Source organism: Euwallacea similis, chromosome 19 (genome assembly GCF_039881205.1).
Source record: "Euwallacea similis isolate ESF13 chromosome 19, ESF131.1, whole genome shotgun sequence".
Taxonomy (NCBI): domain Eukaryota; kingdom Metazoa; phylum Arthropoda; class Insecta; order Coleoptera; family Curculionidae; genus Euwallacea; species Euwallacea similis.
In genome coordinates, this window is record NC_089627.1 from 3,269,015 (window position 1) to 3,289,210 (window position 20,196).

Genomic DNA, 20,196 nt, shown 5'->3' on the forward strand with positions numbered 1-20,196 from the left:
GTTAAGTTGACAACAGCTTCCTTAATAGTCAAGTTTTTCAATGTATCAGTTATGTTTGAATTACTTGCTATAACATCGGCAAGAAGGCTATTCCCGTAATATAATTTTGATCCATAGGTTGGATAAGCGGCGTAACGTTAGGTGGAAGAAACATTGTTATTATCTGTCCATCTTCGCTCTTTAATTCTTCTTCGTTTGAATGAGATGGCGCGTTATCTAGCAGAAGTAAGGCTTTTATCGGGAGCCCTTTGTTTGACAAAAAACGTGTAACCTGTAAAGGAATACGTAAATTTATGCTACGATTTCAAGAAAAATACACAACAAAATTTACCTGAGGTACAAAGGAATGATGGAACCATTTTTTAAAAATGTATGCAGTCATCATCCACGCTGCCTTGGAGTGTTCATAATCAACAGAGCAAGTAAAGTTTTTAAATGACCTTGGATTGGCAGCCTTACCGATAACTAATGGTTTTACTTTATGTCTTCCAGTAGCATTTGTGCAAACTAGTAATGTTATTCGTTGTTTTTCAGTCTTTCAATGTTTTGTCCTGTAGAAGTTTCCAGTATAAGCCCGTTTCGTCAGCGTTATAAAGTTGATCTAATGTAATTCCAAGTTTCTGCATTTGATTTTTTAACTGCTTTTTGAAAGGGTCAATAAGTTCCGGTTGGGAAGAAAGTTTTTCCCTGGAAATTTTTAAAAACCGAATTTCAAATCTTTTTTAAACCTCTGTAGCCATCCCTCACTAGCCGTAAATTCCTTATCAGTTTCCTTTATTTCAGAATGTATGAATTCGTTGATTTAGAAACCATTTGTATAGCTGTTTTTCCATTTGTGGTAATCGAGACCCTTTAAGTGTTTTCCTTTTACTTGATCCAACATATGTATCTGTTATTATTCTTAAAATGGTTTCTTTTCTTTGTTTTATTTTGCAAATCGTAGATTTAGCTATATTGTATTTTCTGGATAAATTTGAAACACTTGCACTTTTACTTAGCTCCTGAATTACAAGAGATTTTTCATGGAGAGTTAAACACTTTGGTTTTTTCAGCGACATTACATATAACAACACGTATTCACTAAACCTTTCGACAACTGTTCAAAAGCAACAGGCAAATGTTGCAATGCAAAAAATGAAACAATAGGGGAAAGTAAAACTGGGGAAATACCGGGCACGACCCGGGGTCGGGCAACCCCGTATTGAGCACGACTGCCAGGGAATCCCCAGAAGTAGTTCCCCCGGTAATGGAAATCATTTGTTCACGTTATACGATGGTTAATGTGATAGAAAGATGATTCACGTTATCCGGAGGTTTACGTTATCCGATGTTCACAGTATCGAGTGTTTACTGTATTTGAAAAGGGTTGATTTTTCCAGTTAATTTTTCTTAAGAAAATGTTCTTTTATGTAGTACTGTTCGAAAATTAAATAAAAGTATTAAAATGCACCTAAGTAAAATGCAAAATCGAATAACTAGATTAACTATTTAAAATTAACTATTCTATGGAAAACTAAATGAATTAAAATGGCATCGTATCGTCTTAGAAAAAACTTTTTTAAAGAAAGTTAATTGGAAAAATTAGCTATTTTTTAATGCCGAGAAAAAAGTGTACATGGCAAAAAAACTTATTCAAGACGTTACATCCGCCATTTTGAAAAAAAAGAATAAAACATTTTTGATCATAAAAATGAAACTTCGTGGTGTTGTTCTTTTTCTTTATTTTTTCTTAAATAAAGAAAAAATATACATACAGAGTGTTTCGAAGTTGGGTGACCAAAGTTGTAAAATTTTAAATCAAAAATAATACTTATACGGTGATTTAAAACTCGATAGATAAATTTCAGCAGATGATTCTTCGTGAAGAAAGAAGTTAAAAGTTCCTTTAACATTTTTCCAGACCTAATTCCATAAAAAATACGGCCTTTCAAAGTTTGTTACTTTTGACTAGTTTTTTGTGATTTCCTCGATAAGGGTTCATCATTTTTTCCTGAAAATTTGTATGGTTCACTATCATTTGATTTTTTATTAAACCTGTTTTATCAATTTCTAAAAAATTATTTGGAACCATGCCAAAACAACTGGTGCCCTTAAGCCTTTTGATGAAAACTTTTTTCCTGTTAGCCTTCAGGTGATTTTATTTTGAAATTAGAATTCTTGTACCTTTCTAATGAAAAAAGTTCTCTTTGTCAATTGCTGAAAAATGCAAGGTTTTCGAGAAAAAACTACTTTATGTGAAAAATCAATTTAAATCATATTAAAGCTGGCAGGAAAAAAGTTTTCATCGAAAAACTTAAGGGTACCAGGTGTTTTGGCACGATTTCAAATAAATTTCTCGAAATTGATAAAACAGATTTAATAGAGAATCAAATGGTTGTGAATCATACAAATTTTTAGGAAAAAATAATGAATCCTTATAGAGGAAGTCACAAAAACTAATCAAAACTAAAAAACTTTGAAAGACCATATTTTTGATGGAATGTAAAATCTGGAAAAACGTCAAAGGAACTTTTGTCTTCATTCTTTACGAGGAATCATCTGTCGGAAATTGTCGGTAGAGTTTGAATTACTCTGTATAAATTAAACTGTACAAAAAAAAAGGCGAGGCGAAATATATTTCAGTCATTTTTGAAGGTTTTTGAATTTTTAGCCTACAAGAAAAATTATAGAAAGGCCGTGTAAGGTTAAGGGGTCAATTCGACCCCCACGGGCGATTGATCTGAAATTTTTACCAATTGTCCCTATCACTCAAAGGACTTACCACATAAAATTTCAACTTCCTAAGTCTCACCATTCAAGGGTAGGACGGGGTTGAGGGTGAAAATTTTAAAACGCCATATCTCGGGAACTATTCATCGTACAGCGTGGGGCAAAATGGTGCGTCCTTCAGTAACCACCTTATTATTTTCATATACTTATAGATTTATCGGTTGATGCCAAAGGGCCGAAATCTCAAAAAAAAAAAAACTTAGGTGATTTTAGAGGAGTTCGCACTTTGGTACACTAACCATTTTTGCACACTGTGTAGAGGGCCTCTCGAAGAATCTACCCACGTTGAATCAGATTTGTACAAAATTCAGTATTTGAGATATAGCGATTCAAAGTATAGGTATACAGGGTTATTCACCCAACCCGTTCATTAGAAATTTACTAGGATGTAAAAGTGATACGAATTTGAAAATTTGGAGTTAAGTTTAGTTCGACATATGTATTTTTAAAAAATATTTTCAACTTGCTGTCACTTCCGGTTTAACCGGAAATAGCTGTAACTTGCTTATTTCAAGTGGAACCCCAAGTATATTATTTTATTTTTAGATTCTACATAATATTTTAGGTACATTTTCTGTATAATGTTCTATACTTAGTTCTTACCGTTGTTGAGATATTTGACCTTGAATTAAAAACATGCCTCTGTAATGACCAATTTTAAAATTGCATATCTCTGTAGCTATTAAAGACATAACATCCATATTTTTCAGAATGCCAATACATAGTCTTAGGTTCACTCTTTCACTATTTACATGGCTTAGTATTTTACAGGGTGTCCAAAATTCAGCTCCTGATATTTACATTTTTGAAGTTGCAAAAGTCAGTTTTTTTTTAAATGGGTCTGTAGCACTACGTGAGATGAGTCCTGTTGATTTTTTAGTGCCCGCGCTTGAACTTTTTCAACTGGACTTTTGACCGTCTGGTTAGCGAAATACCCCATAGTGCGCTGTGATAAATTATATAGCCATTTCTAGTTTCCTTTAGAAGACATGCACACATTCGTGATAACTATAGAAGCCAGTGGGCCAGTTTTAATCAATGGTTCCGGTGGCAGTCTCTGTGAATGGTTTTATAAAATTAAAGAACATTTTGAGTCAATCGAATATCAGCCTATCGTTAGTGCGACTTCTAAACACAGAGCAATTCTCCCTTAAAAATCGAGAGAAACTATAATATTCTAAAGAGTGATGATTAAAAAGATCTCAAGTAGGCTTTAAATATCAGAGGTATGTCGTAGATAAATTCATCTGTTATTAATTGCCAGTCAGATGGCATATAGAACATGGCTCAATCAATGCCCTACGTTTATGGTTCACCGCCTCCTGCAAGTTTTTTTAGTGATCACTCGCTAGACGTATTACATGTGTTTATATATCATCCAGACACCACGTCATTTGGACATAAATTATGGACGAATGAAATTATGAGAATGAATTGAACGGAATTATGGGGAGATATGGGCAAAAAATAGTATCACTTTTGAGCGATTTGAGAAGCAAGCACTTTTTAGGACATCATACTTACGATTCATAATGGTTGAAGAATTTGTCAGAAACAAATTAATTTGAACATTTTAAATTTAAATTTTGGCCATAAACGGTAAACATTTTTAAATACTTTTAATAACTCTTCCCATCCCGTCCCAGTTCCTTATTCAAACGAGCGCATTTTTGTCTTTATTTTCGTAGGACTCTAAACACTACGAATCGTGTTGTCTTTTAAAAAAAAGTCATTGCTTTCGGTTCACCCAATTCATCTATGTAAACTCTTTAATTCTCCATAGCAAGTCACGCCTACGTCCATTTTCTAGCGTCACAGAGGGTCGCCGGGTTAGCCAGTGGTCAATGCAAACAGTTAGAAGTTAAATAGCGTCCCGACGCTCGCAGTTTGGGTCTGAACTCCGGGCGTCCAGGCGGTGATGGACATTTTTTCGACGTACGTCCGGTCGATGTGAAAGGCTTAAAATGTCCCAAGGTGAAATCAATTACCAACTATTATTTATTATCCATTCACAAGCACTGTAAAATATGAATTCTGGAAACCTGAAAGGTAAGGATAAAATTGTTTTTTTATCTGGCTCTTTCTCTGTATTAATGTTTTTTTATTCCTTTTTCTGCTTTTTGTTTAATGTTCTTTTGAATATCAAACTTCTTAGATCATTCAAGATTAGTCAGGATATATAAGCAATTTTACGAACGTATTATGCAATATCAGAAAATGGCAGCTTTAGTAAGCGACCGTGACCAAATAATAAAATGTTTATAATTTATGGCATTTTTTGCGTTTTAATGGTATACATGACTTGCATCTATGCATAACTGATGACCAGATACAAAAGATTTAGAGGTAACAATTCTATATGCAAAGAGAATAACGTTCATCAAAATCTTTGAAAGTTGGTTGAAGGGGCATGAATGATTAAAATTAGGTACTAATTATGCGGACTCATAACCAATTTTTTTCTTCAGCTAACGCTTGATAATGAGGTTTAAGATATATAGGTATATTTATTATAGAACTTTGTAAGAACCTGAAAGGAAATCCACATGATTGACCATAATTTTTTTTTGTTAATTTTGACTATACCTGTATAATACAAATCAATTAAATTCAATTGTTTGTGTGTTCAAATGTGTTTTCAGAAAACTCACTACTTTGCTGAGATTAATAAAGTGCGTAATAATTTTAAAGTTTCATGGAATATCATGAAATTTTCCTAATATCTCGTGAGTCATTTATATGAATTTTATTACATCTGAACACTTTGGTATGAAGTCACGCTGCATCGAATGAACGTAGACATCCATTTTGAAAGTGAATTTTTTAGCGTAGTGAATTTCCGATTGCTATACTTATAAGTCCTTAGCTTAAAATTTTGTATAATTGATCTCTTTTGGGTGCTGGGAAACATTATCAAACACATCAAAAAATTGAGTTTAAAATAGAACGTTAGTATAAGAAGCTCTGCATTGTCGCCATGCCTACTAATTTATTTAAACATGCAAGATTTTTTTAACTGTCAGTACAAGGTCTTCACGCGAGAATGTACACCTTTCTTAACTTTTTTATTAGAAGACCTAAAAAAGTTAGCCAAATAGAGAAGTTGTATAGAATGTTCTAAAAAACCGCATGGTTCTAAAGAAAAAACAATAGTACATGACCTTTTCGAGATTAAAATTTGCGTTTGTTGGTATACCCTGTATATTATTTCTATATAGTGCGAACGTTACCCCTCCTCACCACACTTTTTTTGAACGAAAGAAGATATGGACTTGGAGTAAATTTTGTTCGATTTAGGATCACATCTACTACATTTCGATTAACAAATACCACGTGTCACGTGAACACCCTCGGAGAGGGCGTTGTCAATGCAATTTTTTCAAATAGAAAGGGGGGTCATCTGACATACCGTTTTAAAGGGAATTTGATTTCATTTTCAGCGAACCACTTTTTATTAAAATCGGTTCAGGGATTGGAAAGAAAATAATGAATAATTTCGGCTCAAATTGTGAACATTAATATCCATAAATAAATTTTGTTATTGTTGTTTCATTGTTGTGTGCGCCAATATTTCTCCAGAAATGTTCCAAAATATGAGGGCTGAATTTGAAGATAGACTGTTTTATTGCCAGGGAATATAAGGTGAACATTTCGAACACTTATTGAGATAATTTGTATCTTTTTCAATAAATGTTTTTCTTTAATAAGTTTTTGTATTTTATTTTCTCTTCAATCGCTGAGCCGATTTTAATAAAAAGTAGTTCGCTGAAAAGGAAATCAAATTCCCTTTAAAACGATATGTCACACGACCCCACTTTCTATTTGAAAAAATTGCGTTGACAGCGCTCTCCCCGAAAGCCTTCACGTGACGCATGTCATTTATTCATTGGAATGTAGTAGATGTGACCCTACATCGAACAAAATTTACCCCAAGTCCATATCTTCCTTCATTAAAAAAAAAGTAGGGGGGGGGGGGGGAGCTTTTAATATCCGAACTGTATATGAGTACAAGTATTGCATTTCACACATTTTTCTAAGTCTTCAAATAAAATAAAATAGAGAAAGGGGAAAGGGATGTAGAATCAAGTGTAAAGACTCTACATCTCTAAAAAAATGGACAAAATAAAATGTCATTATAATTTGGCTATTGATACTTTAGCAATCAGTATTCCATTTTTTTTCCAAAGATTCAAAAATGAAATTTTTGTATTTTTAAAATATAGGGTATTCCTATTAAAAAAATACTGCACTTTTCATAAAATATGCAAGCATTGCACCAACGCGGAAACTAACACCAAATATCATACTGAAGTATAATGCACAATGAAAATCAATATATTTTCAGCTTTCAATTTGCTTTTTCCAAATCCCGTTTTTCATTTCTTTTTTGTTTATAGTAGCTCCTGTACACTTTGTAAGATATTTCACTTTAGAAATTTTTAGTCTATGGATGGACATCTGGAATCTGCCTTGGCTTTACAGATCATAAAGGGGATCTACAGGGTGATGATAAAACCTGAATTATCCTATATAATAGATTCCAGAATATTTCTTCACTTAACTGAACTCTTATGCGCCATCAATTCGTTATTCAGTATTAAAAAAATCCAGCCTATTTCTCTACACCGTATTAATTTGCTCATAAAATTCACATCAACTCCTATATTTGACAACAGCTTGAAAACGTGATTGATAATAATTCATTATTATTTAGGGAATGTTAATCTGGTTTGATATTAAATAACAAATACTAATAATATACTTTTTATATAACAAAAACTCTCCCTTAAATACAATAATATCTATAAATAATGAACGTATTTGTGTCCCTTTCGTTGCTGCTCTATGCAGCAGCGGCAAATGTGCCCTAGTGACCTCAATTGAATTCGACTTTTATTTCTCATTTTACTAGAAAAGCCTTAAGTGGTCAAATCGTAGTGTTCTACTTTACATAACAGACTATACCCCTAATATAGGACAATATAATATATCAATTCTGTACATTTCATAAACGTTAATAATATTGAAGAAAAATTGATAATTAAACAGATTTGATTATGGCAACATTTTGATGAAGATTCAATTGCTATGCCGAAACATGTGTATTTTATACTACTCATAATACTAAAGCCACATAGCTGGTTTTACTTTAAATCGTGATTAGACGTCTAACCAACGTTAATAACGGCAAATATTAACTTATATACGACTTTATTGAACATAAAATTTATGTTGTCTGTAGGCCTTTGATGGACTCTTTTCAGCAAATCGCTTTTTCCTTAATTTTCTGAATCCTTAAATTACCTTTTACTCGCAATTTAAAGTTAAAACTACATTACTAGTTATTTGACTATATTCTTTAATATTAATTTCACCATCATATGCTTTACCCTATTACCACTGCCTACACGAGCCATCATTATCAGTTCCATAAATCTGAACTTACGTCACGTATGCGAGTGTAAACGTCCAATGTAAAATCCCACCTTTTATTGAGGTAGAACTTGGAAAGAGAAAACTGGAAAAATCAATATATTCATACAGTGGAGACATTATTCCTGGAAAATCTTAACCTTGAACCCATTTTGCCTTGTGGAACTTGATAGTTGACACATTATTTTCACCTGACCAGTTAAACATAACGACCACCTGTTCATGAATTATTTAGTAGAGCTGCATGCATGGATAATGTAATGGGTTTGTCCTACGTGGCCTTAGATAGAGGAATGTGGAAGCTAATAGTCAATAAATTTTAATTCGATAAGTATGAAGCATTATGTTGTAAGAACTAAAAGCATGAAAATGATGGACAGTTTTCTTACCCTTTGAAACTTCAACGGCACAAAGTTTAAGAACAAATATTGTTATCCGCATGAGAAATCTGCAACTTACTGACTGGAACGAGCATCATAAAGTAGGGCTTGAAAATCATTGAAAGTCGGTCAAGAGGAATGCCTGTTTGCTTTATTTTCATTTTACGCAGCAACTTCACAAAAAAGAGTATATTTCTTGGGAGCTTTATTTGCAACTTTACGACTAAGAATTTAACAAGAAAACCTTAAATAATTAACGAAATAAACGTAGCAAATTATAATAATTTCTTTATAAGGCCAAGGTTTCTGACATTGTCTATTTGCGACCTAATGTTTTCATTTCATTAAAAAAAATCGGTTAAACGTTATTAAACACGAAAAGCAATGAGGATTTGCATATACGCGCACGCACAAAAACCCATTCAGATTTAGTTCTACGAAAAAAGCTGTTTCACTGTTATAAATAGAGGATTAGCATATATGGAAGGTATTGCCACATTATTCAGGTGGTAAGAGATGCGATTAGAAAGCCGTCAAAAGCACCTCAAAAACTCGATTTGGTTCATGAGATCTTAGTGCAATATAACGGAGAAGGGCTCTCTAATAGATTGAATAATACGTATGAGTTTATTCTCACCTATCTTAATCCAAATACTATCCTTTACCCAATTTAACGAGGAATTAAATATGAAACGCTGCGTCCAACGGAACAAAAAGACCTACAACAATGTATTAATCACTTTGTGCCCACTGAAAATCTAATTAATTCAGGGTAAGGTCAACATTCTGTAGGTCTTGTGCTGAAACATGCAATGACAATATTTGCTTACGCTCCCTTTGAACAAAGGCAATTTCAATGGAAACATTTTCTGTACTAATATCTTCTATAATACTTGAAACGTGTTTTTGTTTCAGATGAGTACAATAGAGAGATAATACTTTAGACAGCATGGCTGAAAACGTTAGAGTGATAGTGAGATGCCGGCCCATGAATAAGAGGGAAACAGACACCAATTGTAAGGTGAGTGCAATTTGGATGAGGTGCTCTTATTTGAAAACTCTTATTCATGGTCAGTCTATAAAGAAGAGCAGCTTTGGGTTAAAAACAGTGCTTCAATTGATTATACAGGACACACTATGCAAAATGCTCTTCTTTCTTACACGACCATGGATTGCTCACCAGTAGATCATTATTAGGACCAACAGTGAAATTTTTACGTGCAAATACCGACATCAGCTTTAAATTTGTACTTACCGTTCCAGTGCGTGGTAAAAATCCAAAATCCGGTTGTGGAAACATGGGACCCCGGAGAAGGCCCCGCTTATCCGAAAACCTTCACCTTCGATTCCACTTATGACCAGAACTCCAATACAGAGGTTATCTACAATGACATCTGTTATCCTTTAGTAGAGGTGGGAGGATACACTAAATCCCACCTGAATCTAAAATCTAATTGAATAAACTACTTCTTTAGAGTGTTTTGGAAGGATACAATGCAACAATCTTCGTCTACGGTCAAACAGGCTGCGGGAAATCATTTACCATGGAAGGAATCAAAGGGCCGGACTCCAGTCAGAAAGGGGTCATTTCTAGAGCTTTTGAACACGCGTTTGAGGCTATTTCAGTTACAAGTGGAGTGAAATATCTTGCTATGGTCAGCTATTTGGAGATCTACAATGAACAAATTCGGTAAGACAACCATCAGGGAGAACATGAACGTGTATTTAATAATTTTTTATAATCGTTACCTGAATGGGAAACTTATTGATTGTTTATAGAACTTTGCGAAGTTTAAAGCATTGTCTATTGAGCCATGACCCTAGCATTAGATATTTTATTCATAACACATTAAATTATCATCATAATACGTTTTACGGACTCCTTGAGAACAGAATAGGGCACAACTCGAAAAAAGAGGGAGAAATGATAGATTCTAGAATCAAAATTTAAGATAAAATCATGGGGTGAATTTTTAACTTCATATTAATATGGATCTGGAAATACTCCATTTTCAAGTTCCTCACTCACTGTGAAGAATGTGGACTTAATGATTGGTTTCTGATAGTTCATAACAAGTGGACAAACATTCATTCCTCTTGAATACTTCGTTGATATAACCCGAAATAATACATAACTTCGATTTGAGTTTGACCTATTAACTGCCCCTTAGTGATGATCTCGTTACATTTTTTCAGGGATTTATTAGTGCCAAACGACAAACTGGCGACCAATGGCTCTCTTAGCTTAAAAGAAACTCCTACAGAAGGAGTCACCGTACCAGGTACCAGCACCATATTCTTGACAACTGCGTTTAACTCAGACTAACCCTTTCTGTAATCATAAGGTCTGGCATTGCACCCAGTGCATAATGCGCAAGAAGCTGAATCCTATCTGAACATGGGCTCCAAAAATCGCATGATAGGAGCCACTTTGATGAACCAAAACAGCTCGAGAAGTCACAGTATTTTCACCATCAGCATTGAGCAACTAAACAATGTGAACAACAATCGAAGTATAAGGAAGGGCAAGTTGAATCTGGTAGATTTAGCAGGATCTGAGAGACAGACCAAGACTGGGGCCACTGGAGACAGGCTCAAAGAAGCTACTAAAATCAATTTGTCTTTGAGTGCCCTTGGGAATGTTATTTCTGCGTTAGTTGATGGCAAAGCTAAGCATATTCCTTACAGGGATTCTAAGTTGACTAGAATGCTGCAGGTAAAGATGCCGAGTTAAATCTCTGAGGTTCTGCAGATTATTCTTGTATTTACAGGACTCCTTGGGGGGTAACACCAGGACATTAATGATAGCCTGCGTAAGCCCTGCAGATCGTGACTACATGGAGACTTTATCGACGTTAAGATACGCCAATCGAGCTAAAAATATCAGTAACAAACCTAAAGTCAACGAAGACCCAAAAGACACAATCCTCAGGAAATACCAAGAGGAAATTGAACGCCTGAAATCACTGCTCACATCCCAGCACGAGCCTGACGGTCTTCGACTAATGAATATCACAGAATTTGACCACATAGAGGATGTTAATGAAACCAAAATTGTGGAATTGGACGCAAAGAGGGACAAACTTCTACACGAGTATCAAACGGAGATGGAGAAATTGAGGAATTTGCACGAAAGTGAGAAGCACGAAAAAGAAACTGTGATAAAGCAAATACAAGCGATAAAAGAGGAGTACGAGGAAAATATACGAAGACTGAACGACGAAATTAAAAGCAATACTAGCAAAGAGGTGACGTCGAAGGAGGAAATCATGAAGAGAATTGCGGAGTTGAAGAAAGCTTTGATTGGTGGGGAAAAGGCTAATGATAAGGAGCTCTCGGAGAGGAGATTGAAGAAAAAATTGGCTGCGGAACAAAGAGCTAGGTAAACAATATTATGTGCAATGTGTCGACAAATGATATCATGTAGTCAATGATTTTTCAGCTTAATAGCCCATCTCCTAGCGAAAATTGACATGGACGAAGACCGACAACTTCTTCAGAATCAGTACAAAGACATTAGTCACGAATTGAACTTGAAGAGTGAGATTTTACGAAAATACCGATACAAAGTGAAGATGCTGGAGCGAGAGATAAACGATATTCAGAGTGAGTTTCAGCAGGAGAGGGAAGACTATTTGGAGACAATAAGAAAGCAGAATAGGAAGCTCAAGCTGTTAAGCCAAATTAATGAAAAGATAGCGGCCACTTTGAAGAAGGATTGCAATTATTGGTAAGCAGTTACTTTGCATTAAAATAAGAACTTGATAATTTATCATTTGATGAGGATAAGGAACTTTAAAACGTATTTAAAGTAACGCGTATTTTTTTAGCGATATGGACTCTGTCAAAGATCAGGCAGTGTGGCTTGAAGACAGTCAAAAATATAAACTACCAGATTTGATAATCCCCAGGACCAAACTTCCTCCAGCTGGTGAGATTATTTGATGTCTTAAATTGACATCTGTGTAATATTTCAGTTTGATGATTTCAGTTATTTGTTAAAATCTTAGTCATTTTCTAAATTAAACAAACATTTGGGTAATTTTAATTTTTAATAAGTAATTGTATAGGACGTTTTTCGGACATACAAACGGCACCAGCAAGACTAAGCAGCGAAAATTCCCTGAGCAGGCAAAATTCAATTGACCAGGTGAAAATCTAAAAATTCATCAAAATTCTCAATGTTCTGGCTTCTTCAACATCTGTTCTTCTTGCTTATTTTTACCTAACTACTTAAAATTTTTCAACATCATTGCAAATAATTTCTTTTTAAATAATTTAGCTTTCTTTCTATCTCTTGCACGCTGCTTCTTTGCACAGGACAGAACCATGACAGAATAAATTCCATAAGTGCCAACTCAGTTTTTGAGGTAAATGAAATTTATCTGCACTTTGATTGTAAATTATGTAGCTATCTACACTTCATCTTACTCTTAACTTCATATATACAATAAGAAATTGATATCATTTACCTAATCCTTTTCGTGGGACTTGCAGAAAAATGCCAAATCAGATCAACAAGACCTCATATCGAGTTATTTTGAACCCGCCTCTAAAAGAGCCAATGAGTTGTTAAGCCAAAATAGGAAAGTAGACCCTCAGATGGTGTTTAATACTTGGAAAGGTGAATATAGCTATGATCCTTTGTGAAAAGGCAAATTATCCGAAGGTACATAGTGAAAAGAGCCTAATCGTAGGGCTTCGGTCCTTCCGTTTTCCTACTAACTAGATGAAAGATTATAAAATTATTCAAAAAACTATTTTTGTATTCCAACAAATAATCTGTGATCTTTTTCCCCTGCTAACTCACTACATGAAGTATTTTTATTTGGACTTAGTTAACCACTCAATAAAAAAATATCCAAAGAATGTCACAAAATTATATGGGTACCTACAGATAGTTCGCCTTTCTTCCCTTTATTTTAACCCTGGATAAGTATACCAAGTAAGAAAAAGGTCGTGCACATTTTCCAGACTTTGCCAAGAAAAACAAAACTAGATCCACCGAGCACTTGGACTTTGATTCTTCTGCCAGAAATATTACTGCTAACAATTTTAAGGGTTTAAGCAATCATTGGTTGACCTCTGGGGCGGGTACTGATGAACATTGTTTTTTAAATAACTGGTCTAATATAAAATTCTTCCAGATTCACCATTTAATTCAGATAATTTAAAAAAGCCATTCCGCCTGGAGGCTCTACCTGACATTAACAGCAATGGAAGGAAAACTCACCTGAACACAATGGAATTGCTTTAAATTAAATAATCGATTATTTATAAAATATTATGGAGTATTTTTACCATTATAATAAGGAAGTAAATATGTACTTAATTTTTGTGAAATGTATATAAAAAATTTGTTATTGTTATATTAACTTGTAGTTGGAATAATGCGAAGTTTAGAAAAAAGTGTGATATTTTGTTATGAAATGATGCTAATTTTATGAATAAACTATCGATTTTAGATGGGTGTATTTATTGAAACAGCTCGATGAATAAACGGGGCGTATATTCAATAAAAAATACTCAACAATAAATAATTACAACAATCTTAAAATCTCTAAGCTGTAAAAAATACTATGAGAAAAATAACGGGTGACCGTTAAAAAATCTCGTAGTAATAACTTGAGGACTTTTTCTCATCACTAGTCTAGTCCTAACCCGAATTTCAATGTTTCTGATTGTTTAGTGATTTCATTTTGCGTTTCTAGCACTATGGACTTATATTTCTTGGACATTTCCTCGTTTTTCTCTACTCCATCGCCTTTTGCATACATTTGGCTAACATTCGCACAACTGTACATGTTGCCCAATTTACATCCTTCCAAAGCATAATTGAATGCTTTTTCCATATTTCTAGGAATGTCGTAGTTGTCTTTTTCCTTAGTTTCGCCTATTGCACTGCCATTCTTTGCGCCTGCTATATAAAGACTTGAAAGGTAATAACATGCCATTCCATTCTCTGCTGCGCAGGATTTCTCTAATAAAGTGGCTCCCTAAGAATGGAAAACTACAAGCCTTATCTCTTAGGGTAAACTGAATTTTAATTTACAGTCTTCAATTTAGGGACAACTTACCTTCACAACATCTTGTTTAACCCCTAAAGAATCGTTCTTGGTAACCAATAACACAGCTTGGTTGAAACATGAAAAAGGCTCGTTTAAATTACATCCCTTCTCAAAGTAGTCATAAGCTAATTTGTAATCGGATTTTTTTGCAGCTTTACCAGTGAGACAATAGGCGCCATATTTGAGACAACTTTTGGCAAAGTTGTACTCGTCACAGTTGTTTCTATATACTTTGGCTGCTTTTTCAAAATCTTTTTTGATGGCTTCTAGGAAGTCCGCAAGTAAGTGACAAACTGGAAAGAATTTTGTCTCTTTTTTGACAATTGAAAATATATTGAAACAAAAACTAAGTCATAAAAAATCTACATATGGATGACTTTAATGATTCTACAAGCAGAGTTTTGAGCCATTACTTTCCTCAGGTTTAAATATTATGAAGATTTGAATTACCAGACAGTCTCTTAAAAAGTGTGCCCTACAGAAGATGCATAAAGGTGATTAACTAGAGACAAAATATCTTGAGTTTACAAATGTTTCACTTACAATACATCCAGTGTTAAAATTTCAAAATTTTTCCCAACCACTTTTTTGTAGATCCTATTCAGATATTAGAACATATGTAGTTAAAATTTGGGGCAAGCTATACTTGTAACGATATACAAGGTATAAAATGTCAGTTGATAATGAAAACCCACACAATGATAGTGATTATGAATAATAAATGAGGGTTTGATTTTAAAACAACTATCGTTTTGAGGACCAACTAAGATACCACATTTTTTATACTGTAAAGATAGTAGTACTTACCCCAAATTTGAACTAAATATATGAATCTATATTGAAGCTGTGCAAAGCTCTAGGAATCACAAAGAATATTCTGAAAACCTTTTTAACACTTCACACCCTGTACTTCCAAAACAAAAGTTACGAACTTATGTTATATATAGTCCTTGTGTTATGTTGATGCAGTTACTCCTCAAAATGTTTCACATTTATCTATTTACTCAATTTTTCATAGATTCGTATGTATTTAATAGTATAAACAGGAACAAAGTACTATATCCTTTTTACTTGCACTATGTGAAAAAAAATTATACAAATGTTGTAAGAGAACAGGTGGCCTACAAGTCAAAACAAACTTTCCTCTAATTAACTTTTGGTTATGGTTTTAAAAAAACTACAAAACTCTACTCTAAATTTGGGAAAAGAGACTAAATTGACTGAACTTGAGGTTTTAGATTTTCCCACCTTCTAAAAGTAAAAAAAAACAAAATTCAAAGCCACATCACACTGACAAAGCCCCAGATAAGATCAGATGTTACTGCACATACACAATCACAAAAATGTCTATAAAATATCATTTTTAACTATAAATAAGCCCAAGTACCGAATAATAAATAAATATTCCCTGGGAAGCATAACACTGGTCTTGTCCTTACCTTCAGGCTTCTTCTCGCTGTAACAACCGAACCTATATTCAATCCCTAGATTGTTTAGGTATTCCTTAACATCACTTTCTGATTTTAAATCATAAGCCATCGCTTATTAATTAATAATAATGCTTTAAGATAGAAATAAACACCAAAATATTCAGAAAGCAAGAAAAGAAAGTGCGAGGTTATGAGCTATAGTTTTAATGTTTACATTCGGTCTGACAGATGGCACGTAATTAGGAAAACTAGTGCAGTACCTAAGAACACGAGGGAAGTGACGTCAAAAGAGGCTTAGATAGAATTTCACTAATGCATTATATTAAATTATGCGTAATATTTAAATTAATATAAGTTGCTGCTAATTAATTTCATGCATACAGGAAATTATGTTTATTGTCAGGATTTTGGTAAACGATTAAACTAATTGACAATTTTATTTGTGCAAGTTTTAATTATGGCATAAAAAATATTATCATTTTGAAGATGTTTATAATGCAGCACATAATTATCCTACATCAGCAGACTTGAGAGCACTAAAGAAACGAATTTACCAATATAGACAATTACGGACATATTTAGACGAATTGGAAGAATTCGAGCACATTTCGAGTTCATCTTTGATTCATTTTACGTCTATCTCCGGAGTTTGGACTTATTAGAATTCCGGATTAATAGAATCGACTGAATTAGCAAAATTACGTTCACTTCAAGTTTTTTGTTGCAAATTTTTATCATCTACAGGATTGAGAACACTAAAGGGAGGTTACCGATGTAAACAATTACGGACATACTTAGATGAATTGGAACGATTCAAGCACATTTCGAGTTCATCTTTGATTCATTTAGCAAAATTACATTCATTTTGATTAGATGTGCTGTTTATTGGAACAATTGACTTATAAATGTTCTGTATTGACCATGGATACTTAATGTCGGGGAATCTCAAAAAGATACTTTTTTTGTACCCTCATTTTTAGTACTCAATAATTGCAAAAATTTAAGACCAATGTAATGCTATACCTCCAACACCTTACAAGATATCAACGGGCAGGTTGTGGCGTCTTAAAGAGCTCGTGGTTACGATTTATTTGAAGTATTTTTAAAGGTGATTGGCCCGTTTCTGCCCTAGTTATCATAATTCCAACCTTGAAAAATGACAAAATTGGTACCTTCCTCTTTTCAATAGTTTTTGAAATTTTCGATGTGCTGTTGATCGGTCCAATAGACTCTATATAGCGTTCTACTATATCGAACATGAAAACTTTAGTTAGTGTTGCGGAATTTCAGAAAGGCACTTTCTTCGTATTCTCATTTTTTGTACTCTCAATAATTGCAGAAATTGAAGACCAATGTAATGCTGTACCTCCGACACCTCACAAGATATCAACAGGTGAGTTGGTCCGTCTTAAAAAACTAGTCGATATGATTAATTTGAGGTATTTTTTAAGTTAAATGGCCAACTGGAGCCCGATTTATTGCAGACCAAACTTTGTAAAGTGGAATAAATGAAAGCACGAAAATAAATCGAAACATTGCTAATTCGGCCAAATCTGTAAATTTAGGTTTCAAATAACTCCAATTTCGGGAAAACGTTCAAATATGACATAAACAGGTAAAAATCAGTGATATCGGTTAGTGCCAATTAGTTCGTCAAGAAATGTACTCAAATCGACTTATTTTACCAAAATTTGTTTTAAACAGTGGAAAACAGAAAATTTGAACGTAAAATGCCCTAAAATTACCAGATAATGCAGATTTGCCTGGAAACATGAAAATGACGCGAAATTTTGCTAATTCGGTCAAATCTTTCAATTTGGTCTTCAAATGATTCCAAAGAGGCAGAAAAAAGTGATATAGGTTAGTACTAATAAAATCGCCATGAAATGTACTCAAATTGATCCAGATTATCAAAATTAGCTTCAGATGGTTAAAAACGGTCAATTTGATGGTTAAGTACTCTTAAGCTAGCAGATAATAGAAGTAAAGTTCAGGTATTGTCTTAAAAATAATCGAATCTATAGGAAAATATTAAATGTTGAATTGAGAGTTTTAATCCGAAAAACATATAGATATAATTTAATGAGAAAACGTCACGAAGAAGTGTGTCACATTGGCTAAAAACGATGCGAAACTTTAAGAAAAAGCAAATTTCATTTCCTTGAAATGACACTATTCATTAAAAATATGTTTACGCGTGTATTGATTGAGCATATAAGAAAAGTCAATAGGGAAAAAAGGTTTTCTCCACCCGATACCCAAGTCCAATGAACCCCTTCACACATGCCACATTAATCATTTAGGACCTTTTTTTAAGACAAGTAAAAAATTATACCTACATTTCAATGATTGTCGATTCGTTTTTTAAATACTTATTTGCAAGACTAACAAAACAACAAATTCAAAAGAAGACATTTATTATTTAAAAGATTTATTTAATATGTTTGGTATACCAAAACGCATCACAACAGATCGCGGAATAACTTTCTAAAATGTTTAAATCATTTTGCAACAAAATTAAAATTAAATTGATTTTTAATGCAGTAGTTTCACCACGTTCCAATGGTCAAGTTAAAGGTTTCAACTGCACTACTTTGGACGGTATACACACAAATATACAGAATGAAAATAAAAAGTATCAAAAATTACCAGCTGTGACCTGGAGTATAAATACCACTATCAGTGAAACCACAGGTTACACCATTCATACATTAATGTTTGACTTTAATAAAGATAATTTTGGAAATTTAAGTCAAGACACTTAATGCCCGAAAATAGAGAGTAAGTTGTATAGAATGCCAAACGTAGAATGGACTTACAAAGTGAGAAAATGAAAAAAGAATTCGATAGAAAGTGAAAAGAAAGCACTAAACATACAGGGTGACCGATTTTCGAGCCTCAGCATGAGCATCTCGGTAATTTCAGGAGATACAAGATCGGTTAAATTAGGGCAAAGTTATGCAATGTAAAGCTAAGTAAAATGCACTTTTGAAAATAAAAATATTTCGCCTAGTCTGAAGATATCCGGAAAAAGCCGAAGTTTTGAAACTTATTTTATATTTTTTCTAGGGTTTATTTAAAGAGATAATTAAAAATTATTGACACTTTACCATTGCAACTTTTCCCCTCTACAACATGACGATATTACATTAGCAATTCGACGTTTCAATTTCGGAAATCCATCATCAAGTTAACTTTTTAAATGCGGCCTTGGATTTCTAAAATTGGCTTCATAAAGCTCATTTTATTATGAATTTAGTGACATATGACACAATAGTTAAGTATATTTTTAGTCTTGATATTTTTGATATTTTTTAAAACGACTTAAACAGATAATGTACTAATAATAATATTAATAATGATCATTCAAACTCTGAAGTAGACAGCACAGACGAGCTAATTCATTGGTTACAACTCTAAATTAAAAATGGAACACCATCAATACAATACCAAATCTTAAATTGAAATACCATAACCTACAAACAAAAAACACTTTTAATATGTACAGGGTATTTGGTACATCGATGCAAATATTTGAAGGAGTGATAAAGGGAGTCATATTGAACTTATTTAACGCAACGTACCTATATATTAGTGTTTTAGAATTTTTGAAATAATCTCTTTTTGTATATTTATTGATTTAACCGTGCTTTTCTACAAGTGTTGGAGTGTAAAAGAACAACAAGCTTTTTTTATCACAAAACTTTACTAACCTTTTTTATTACTTATGAAATGATTGTTTAAATTAATTTAACTAAAAGGTCTAAAACGGCTCTGTTACTTACCTAAACCTTAATAAACATGAAGCTTTTAGATAGTATAAAAACAAACATTAAAATTCTAACTAAAATTAAACTAAAAATTGAAATATATAAAATAAAAATGAATAAAATTAAATTAAAAAAATTGACCAAAAAATTTAAATTTCATCTAAATTTTTTGGTAAATTTTTTTCCCATTGGTAGTAAAAATTCCTTAGGAAATGGTTTTTCAGTCATAATAAAAATTTTTACATTAAACATTTTAAAAATTAGAAAAATTACTCTTGATAAGTATGAGTACCCTTGAAGTGCATTCGCTATAATATGGGCTAACCTTATATTATCTAACTTAGAT

The 20,196-nt window shown here is 33.1% G+C and overlaps 2 protein-coding genes across 10 annotated transcripts; one reads left to right on the top strand and one right to left on the bottom strand.

Moving 5' to 3' along the window:
* The first annotated feature begins 4,560 nt into the window (after window positions 1-4,560).
* Window positions 4,561-14,046, top strand: LOC136415110 (osmotic avoidance abnormal protein 3-like). 9 transcript variants are annotated; one of them, XM_066399526.1, is made up of 13 exons: window positions 4,561-4,818; window positions 9,498-9,603; window positions 9,846-9,995; window positions 10,058-10,272; window positions 10,779-10,864; window positions 10,928-11,298; window positions 11,354-11,964; window positions 12,025-12,312; window positions 12,413-12,513; window positions 12,653-12,732; window positions 13,080-13,206; window positions 13,539-13,676; window positions 13,730-14,046. In XM_066399526.1, exons 2-13 carry the CDS (start codon window positions 9,532-9,534, stop codon window positions 13,837-13,839), a joined length of 2,349 nt encoding a protein of 782 aa, XP_066255623.1. In that variant the 5' UTR covers window positions 4,561-4,818; window positions 9,498-9,531; the 3' UTR covers window positions 13,840-14,046. The 9 variants fall into 9 exon arrangements, 7 of the variants coding, with proteins under 7 accessions (XP_066255623.1, XP_066255624.1, XP_066255625.1 ...); XM_066399527.1 differs by having other exon boundaries at window positions 4,562-4,818; window positions 13,557-13,676; XM_066399528.1 differs by lacking the exon at window positions 12,653-12,732 and adding an exon at window positions 12,903-12,952 and having other exon boundaries at window positions 4,562-4,818.
* Window positions 14,047-14,080: 34 nt separating this feature from the next.
* Coa7 (Cytochrome c oxidase assembly factor 7) lies at window positions 14,081-16,283 on the bottom strand. The gene is made up of 3 exons (XM_066399534.1): window positions 16,090-16,283; window positions 14,660-14,943; window positions 14,081-14,578 (listed from the first exon to the last, which is right to left on the bottom strand). Exons 1-3 carry the CDS (start codon window positions 16,187-16,189, stop codon window positions 14,228-14,230), a joined length of 735 nt encoding a protein of 244 aa, XP_066255631.1. The 5' UTR covers window positions 16,190-16,283; the 3' UTR covers window positions 14,081-14,227.
* Between the last annotated feature and the right edge of the window lie 3,913 nt (window positions 16,284-20,196).